Source organism: Pituophis catenifer, unplaced genomic scaffold (assembly GCF_029215685.1).
Source record: "Pituophis catenifer annectens isolate HBS135680 unplaced genomic scaffold, rPitCat1.0.hap2 SCAF_2, whole genome shotgun sequence".
NCBI lineage: Eukaryota > Metazoa > Chordata > Lepidosauria > Squamata > Colubridae > Pituophis > Pituophis catenifer.
Window position 1 is genome coordinate 49,395,686 of NW_027256882.1, and position 8,007 is coordinate 49,403,692.

An 8,007-nucleotide genomic window follows, 5' to 3' on the forward strand; every position below is an offset into this window, starting at 1 on the left:
CAGTTTTCTTGGCATGATTTTTGAAAAGGGTTTGCCATTGCCTTCTTCCTGGAGCTGAGAGAGAGGGACTGGCCCAAGGTCATCCAGCTGGCTTTCTGCCCAGGGCAGTTTCTAGCCTGATGCCTTAACCACTACACAAAATTGACTATAATATAGTCTGTAATTTAATACATTGCATGGCCCAGGGCAGGGGTGAAATCCAGCAGGTTCTGACAGGTTCTGGAGAACCAGTAACAGAAACATTGAGCAGTTCGGAGAACTGGTAGTGGAAATTTTGAGCAGCTTGAAGAACTGGCAAATACCACCTCTAGTTGGTTCCAGAGTGGGGTGGGAATGGAGATTTTACAGTATCTTTCCCTTGGGAGTAGGGAGGGAATGGGGATTTTGCAGTATCCTTCCCCTGCCATGCCCACCAAGTCACACCCACCAAGCCACACCACGCCCACCAAGCCACGCCCACAGAACTGGTAGTAAAAAAAATTGGATTTCCCCATCGGCCCAGGGTATCTGAGGAGTTGTCTCACTCCAAAGGATCTGTCTGCTAAGGAATTCCAGAGGGTGGGGTCAAGGAGAAGAGCTCTTTCTGCTGTGGTCCTGATCCTGTGGAACTCCCTACCACTGGAGGTGAGAACTGCTCCCACACTTTTGGCCTTCTAGAAGGTTTGTTAAAACTTGATTTTGCCTGTTGATTTGGGGCCTCAAAGAAGTTGTCCATTACTGGAGATGGTTGATGAGGTAAGAAGACCTCATTCCCCATGCTATCCATCTCCTTGGGTCTGCTTTTTTTGCATAGTTTTAAATTTTTAATTTGCATAGTTCTAATTGCTTTTCTCTTTCTCTTTTTATGATTTGTAAGCTGCCCTTATTGGGGACTTATAAAAATTTAATAAATAAATACATTATGATTTATTTAATGAACATATAAACAGTCCACCCACTGATTTACTGATATGTGAATAAGAGACCAACCTGAGCAGCTTCTCCCTCTTACACACTGTGTGGTTTAGAGCTTGTCTGAAAAAAGTCTCCCTGGTTTATTGAAACACAAATCTACATAATTACTGGGTCAGGAGTTTGTGGTTTAAGCTTTGCTTTACTGATCAGGGTTATCAAACAGAGTTCAATTTCACTTCCAAAGTAGGAATCTAGACCAGGGGTCCCCAACCTTTTTGGCTTAGCGGCCCAGAGTGTGGGGGGGAAGGGGATATTGCTTGCGAGTGGTAGATAGGCATGCACGACCACGCGCAGCTCCATTTGTGTCAAGGGAAGCTTCGCACGGGAGTGCAAGACAACCACCACTCGCGCAAGGGGAATTTTGTGTGCTAGGGAAAGTCATTGCTGCTCGTGCAAGGGGAGCTTTGCATGTGAGGGCAAGCGGCCACCATAAGAGCAAGATGGCTGCCGCTTGTGCACAGGTGCTCGCCCGCCACCTGTGTGGCCTGGTTCTGAACAGGTTGCGGCCAAGTAGTGGGCTGTGGCCCAGGGGTTGGTGACCCCTGTTGTAGACAATTTCCTAGGGTTTTTGGAAAAAAACAAAACAAAAACACCACTGTACTGAAGTATAGGAAATGGGGAGTGGGGGGGGGGAACCAATGCTTGATGGACATTGCAGATCAGGATGAACAAATATGTTTTCAATGCTTAGAATTTAGTTTATACTGAGGAAATATATTAGTTTCACAGTCTTGCTGTTCAACTAAAATCAAAGTTAAATAACATGGTTATATTTTTCTCCCCAACCTCAGGTTTCATCAGTAGACGCCAAAATTCCTAATGGACCACAAAAAACTGCATCTCTCCCAAATTCTGATTTCTTACCCATTTATTTAAAGTTATAGGACCTGATTTAAGATGAGGCCTTGATAATATAGTGGGATTCATTAGCTACCATATGGGATCAGAATTCTGTCTAGGTAATGGAAGATGTTAAACTAACTTACAGAACTTAAATCATCAGTGTATACAATGAAAATACATCCTCAAGGCATAGCATATAAATATGTGGATGGACATATGTGGCCCTAAACTACAACTGTATATTATAAATGATCCTTTCTTTCTCATTATTCCTTCTCTGTGGCTAGAATTTTAATGGATAAGAAAAAAAAATTGTTGTATTTCAATAAACAGTTCCTGGAAAATAAAACAACCCTTATTAGATGCTAATTGTAGACCATCACAATGTCCTCCAGCAATCTGAACCAAATTTTGAATGGCTTTTTTTCCATAATAAATTTAAGTTACAAAACAAATGTAATTCAAGGGTGGACTGCACAATAATATTTAAATACTTTCCTGCATATGCTAATACCATCAAGGAGAATAAACCTGCTATTCTAACCCATAGGAACAAGGCTTTATAAAGGAAATAAGTATTATGCAGTATAAAGTGGATGATTTTAGGAATAAAAGGGAAAAAAAAGCAAAATTAACAGTTCAATAAATGTATTAATAACAGTATTAATAAAATGCCATTTAAAAAATATTCCAGGCAGGGAAGGGAAATAATCAAATGGAAAGAAAAGAGAGAATAAACATTTGTTGCTGCTTTGGCATTTCTGATTCTGAAATAAGCCAAGCCAACTTTGTCAATTGGCCAGGTTCATAGGCATTAAAATGGCTTCATCCAACTTGATCCCCTCCAGATCTTTGATCATTTGTCACTCAGCAGGCACTAGTGGAACTTGTAAACCAAATACTTAGACAGGGCTAGGTTGGAGGAAGTCTGTCTTAAGTTATCAAGAGAAGAATGAATTCTTGTATCCTGTGAAAGATGAAGGTGAAAATTCTTATGTCATCTCAAATTAAGGTAAAGGTTCCCCTCGCACATATGTGCTAGTAGTTCTTGACTCTAGGGGGCAGTGCTCATCTCTGTTTCAAAGCCAAAGAGCCAGCGCTGTCCGAAGATGTCTCTGTGGTCATGTGGCCGGCATGACTAAACGCCAAAGGCTCATAGAACTCTGTTATCTTCCCACCAAAGTTGGTCCCTATTTTTCTACTTGCATTTTTTACGTGCTTTCGAACTGCTAGGTTGGCAGAAGCTGGGACAAGTAATGGGAGCTCACCCCATTATGCGGCACTAGGGATTCAAATTGCTGAACTGCCAACCTTTCGATCGACAAGCTCAGCGTCTTAGCCACTGAACAACCGCGTCCCCCCCTTTTTTTGTCATCTCAAAAGGCAACCACCAAAATCCTTATGAAACCAGTTTACCATGATAAAAAGAATATAATGATTAGTTGTGCTTTCTCAAACAGGATGGTGACTGGGAAATGATGGGACACTGGGAATTATTGTATTTACTATATTTCTGCAGACCAGACATCACCACAATGTGTATGAACTAAAATCTAAGGGTTTTGGGCAAAAAGACCTCATTGTTTTTGCAGCAAAGTGGTCCCTCTCTAGTGAAGGCTTGTGTATATAATGGATGCTTTTGGATTTTACAAAAAGCAAGGACCTGAATGGGCAAGGTGTTTATTCCCAAAAGGGAACATCAAGAATATTATAGGCATGGTTCTTAGTAGTACAATCAAACCCTTCAAATAAAGCTCTCAGTGATCTTCCACCATTGCCATAACGGGGCAGTTGGGACTTTCCATTGAACAACATTCATTTTGTTCCCACAGGATGGGAACAAAAACATCAAGATGGTCGTCCAAACCATGTGATCAAAACTCCTTCCTTCCTTCTTCTTCTTTTTTTTAATACAATGTATGAAAAAAAGGTTGGGGCTTTGATTGCATGGTTGGGGATTCCATTTTGACTTTATTTGACTGCCTCTCTGCACACACCCCTAAAAACATTTCAAGAGCCACAGGTTCCCTTTCTATGCTTTACCACTTTTTGGGAAAAGTTCCTCAAAAGAGACACAAATTATCCCCAGTGTCGTCCAGTGTATACCGTACCTTCCTATGGGGTTTGTATGGTTTGTAAATGTGCCTCAATTACATTTTGTAATACAGTCCCTGTTCTGCTGAGAGGGTGTCTAGATAAAAACACATTTATTTATTAAACAGCCTTTCTTTTCTTCTATATCGGGGTGTGCAACCTTAAGCACTCAAAGAGCCATTTGGACCTGTTTCCCACAGAAAAGAAAACACCGGGAGCCACAAAACCTGGGTGGGCATGGCCAACTTGATGTCACTCACTTCCACCAGTCACATGACACCGCCCCTCCCCCACCCCAGCCATGCCTACCCAGCCAGTCATTAGGGCAGAGAATCAGTTGTTAAAAAACACAGGGAACCACAAAATCCTTTTGACCTATCTCTCTCCCCCCTCCCTCCCCCCTCTCTTTCCCTCTCTTTCTGTATCTCTTTATGTCTCTCTCTCTCCCACTCTCTCTGTATCTCACTGTCTCTGCCCTGGCCACTTCTCCATCCTCCACCATCACCCTTACCTTCTCAGACCAGGCGAGGAGTGACTGGGAGGGGAGGGGTGGGGCCAGCCAGTGGTGGGATCACCTGACAGGGAGCCACAGCAGAGGGCCCAAAGAGCCGCATGTGGCTCTGGAGCCGCAGGTTGCTGACCCCTGCTCTATATAAATGGTACCCAAGGCCCTTATTAATATCAATTGTGATACAGTTGTGATGTGATTGAACTGAATTATTTCAGATACTTATTCTGTTTGAGGAGTTCAGGGCAATTGGCTGAGATACAAACTGGAAAATACTCAGTGCAAAGGTTACCCCTGAAAAGAACAATCCCTGGAAATGTTTTGCTAACTGGAGAATTTTTACGGCGACGGGGAGAGGGCTAGCAAGTCAGTAACTGAGAGAAAAGGACTGCCTCAAGTGGAAAGGTGATTTGCGTCTCACATTTAAACTCTCTTAAGAGGAAAGGAATCTCTGGAGAGCTTTATGCATGAATGAGGCATTCTCGGTGGATATGGGTCATGCTAGTAGATATACACAGGAAGATTATTTGACTCCAATTCATGCCACTTGATATAATGTGATAAAACATTTGACATGGGAGATAAGTTCCATTTTAATCTTGCGGGGGTGGGGGGGAAGGAGGACTGAACAAAGAGAATTATGCAGTTGGAAGAGGCTTCAGTGGGAAGGAAAATGGGAATAAAGACGAGAATCAATCATAAGAGGAATTGGGAAAATTTGGGGAAGGTGGACACGGCAGACAGACAGCTTTTCAATCCAATGTAAGCAAGAAACAGGTAAAACAAACCTGCAGAGAATCTGAAGGTATTCGAATTGGGACACCAGAACACAGGGGAGGGCAGAGAACTTAGAGCATGGATAGCAAAGACAAAGGCAGCTGTTGTACAATTGCACAAACACATACACAAAGAAACATGCATTCCTAACAAGTGACTGGAGCAAGAATATTAAGCACCTGCTGTAACTTGGAATGTTGGGCTATACAATTACTGTCAGGATAAAAAAATAGTATTCTAGAGGGGGAAAAAAGCATCAGAAAAGTGAAGAAACTGTGAAATGCATGACATTCAAATAAAATCGGAGTTAATTCTTTAAAATAATTGGGTGCTACATCCACTTTCATAGTTGGAATTGCATCCGACCTCAAAATTAACCTTATTTATTCGGATTGGAAAATGGATACAGAAACATTCCAATATTTTTGAACTAATTTTGAATTGAAAGCTATACAGCTATATTCCAGATCACAACTGTCTCTATTAATAAGAATATTAATACTACTATTACTACTACTAATAATGTATGTTCGTTTTAATTTTTGAAAAAAATGGGTCAAATCATGGTTAAAGTTGCTGGTCCTTCAGCAAAAAGTTTTACTCGCAATCAGATCACAAACGTACTTTTTCCTGAGTGTTTACCTTCTCTCCCAGTTGGGGAACAAGAGTTTAAGGCTAAGAAAAATGGCTGATACATTCTTAGGTCAGAGTGATAAGCATTGATTTAAGGTGCTCTTATCCTAAAATCTAAACAGATGGAAAGTAAGTCAAAGTGGCTTGGAGTAAGGCATTAGAGCAGACAAGTAGCAGATAGGTTGAGTATCATTCAGAAAAAAAGTAAAAGAAAAAACAGAAATTTCCTTCAAAAATAAAGAAGAAAACAACAAAAAAGGAAAAAAAAAAAAGAGAATACTATCATTAATCATTTCTTTCAAAATGTGACTTATCCTCCTGTCTCATTTTGTCACATTTTGCAGCTCTCCCTCTTGGATCTCCAAGCTGGAGGGGGCATTTACTTACATCAAATAACCTTTCTATATACATCTCCTCATTGACCTTATCACGCAGAATGTCCTGAGAATGGCGAACGAAGGTCACGTAGGCATCAGCAACGTCCATCCCTGGTTTCTGTATAGAGAAAAAGAGTGAGAAGGAGAGGAAATTAAGAGGGAAATAAAGAGGAAAGAAGCATGAACGTGGCATCTCTCCAAGACAGCCTGTTTATTCAGTGGTGAGCATCTTTCACTATATTCTCCTTCTTCTATTCCCTTCACATTACGGCCTGATGTATGTGTCCCTTCTAGTTGACACATTGAGACCTATTTGGGAACCAGCAAAATCTTCCTGCTGTGTGTAGCAGGTAGCTAAAGCATCTAAGCCTTTGGTTTGCATAGCTCAGTCAAATCTCTCTTTCTGTCTCTCTCAGAAATCAGTCAAATCTCTCTTTCTGTCTCTCTCTCTTCTCTTCTTGACCTAATTAGCAACAACAACTCATGTGGCTTCATCGTCATCTCTTTAGAATCATCTTCTCCAAGAAAATCCTCTCTAATATGAAAAAGGGAACCCTCAGACCTATTCAAATCTAATGGGCCAAAGGTACTCAAAGGGGTACTCAAACTATTCAGGTTTGAGTACCCAATCAAACACATATATTTAAAAAGAAAATATTGTTTGGAGTTATTCTATAAACCCCCCCGCCCCCAAAATCTATTTCCTACCTGTCAAAAACACCAAAAACATTCAAGTATTGCTTAACGCATTGTAAGCTGCCCTGAGTCTTCGGAGAAGGGCGGCATATAAATCATTTTTTTTAAAAAAAGTGATAGATATAGGTTGCCAGTGTATAGTTGCTGATTGAAATGAGGTACTTTACTTTAGCCCAATGAAAGTAACAGACCTTTAATTTTAGCTAATTTGGGTTAGCTTGTATCCTAAACGTATTTCCAATGCATTTGCAACCTTCGTTGTGGGAATAAGTCCTATTCAAAATAGATTGCCTTTTGAGTAAGCAAGTATAAAACTGCTCCATTCATCTCCTGTCATTCCCGTGAAGCTGCAACACACCAAATTCCCTTAAATCTGAATGTATAAAGTTTGCAAGATATGTAATGATTATGACAGTTTGTATTATGCTCACCAGAAGCTAATAAAGGAAATAATTTGGTGGGGAAAAAAACAATCACTAAGTAAGCTGGATGTTTTGATATAATGGAATCAAACTCATCTCAAAGGAAACCCATTAAAATGCTAAAATAAGAGTCATTATAAACGCTGCCACACAAATCTTAAATGTTGGTGGCACATGGGAAGTTTCATAATAACGGGTGTCATTACTTTTATTACTGTGTTTTACTGCAGATCACAAAGTATCATTTCTCAATGAGATGTGATTGTCATCCACTGTAAATTGAAGTTAGTTAACACCCATTTCCTGGGTGAAAATTAGGAAGTTTGAGAAACAGTAGGAAGGTGTGTGCATAACTTGGTGTGTGTGTGCACGTGCGCATGCACATTTGTGCACATGTGTGTGTGTGTGCGTGCACGTTTGTGTATATAAACATAGAAATACAATTATCAAGCAAAGGGCAATGATTGGCTCTAAGATGCCAGTAACATTTTTAACACCTACTGAAACAATGACAAGGTATTAATTTAAAAAAAAAAAAACCTCCAACAATGAGAACAATGTACAGTACAATATGATGATGATATTTTTTCAAGGCAATTTCCAGCAAGTGAACTGCACTAAGGTTGTAATAAATAATAATAATAATAATAATAATAATAATAATAATAATAATAATAATAATAATAATAAATGGATGAGTGCT

The 8,007-nt window shown here is 40.1% G+C and overlaps 1 protein-coding gene across 8 annotated transcripts in view; it reads right to left on the reverse strand.

Annotated features, from left to right (window-relative positions):
• Window positions 1-8,007, reverse strand: part of CADPS (calcium dependent secretion activator) — a 444,424-nt gene that overhangs the window by 54,104 nt on the left and 382,313 nt on the right. For all 8 annotated transcript variants that reach the window (XM_070933536.1, XM_070933529.1, XM_070933531.1 and 5 more), the window contains one exon: window positions 6,197-6,304. In XM_070933536.1, the coding sequence (XP_070789637.1) occupies window positions 6,197-6,304 (108 nt within the window). The remainder of the gene's footprint in view (window positions 1-6,196; window positions 6,305-8,007) is intronic.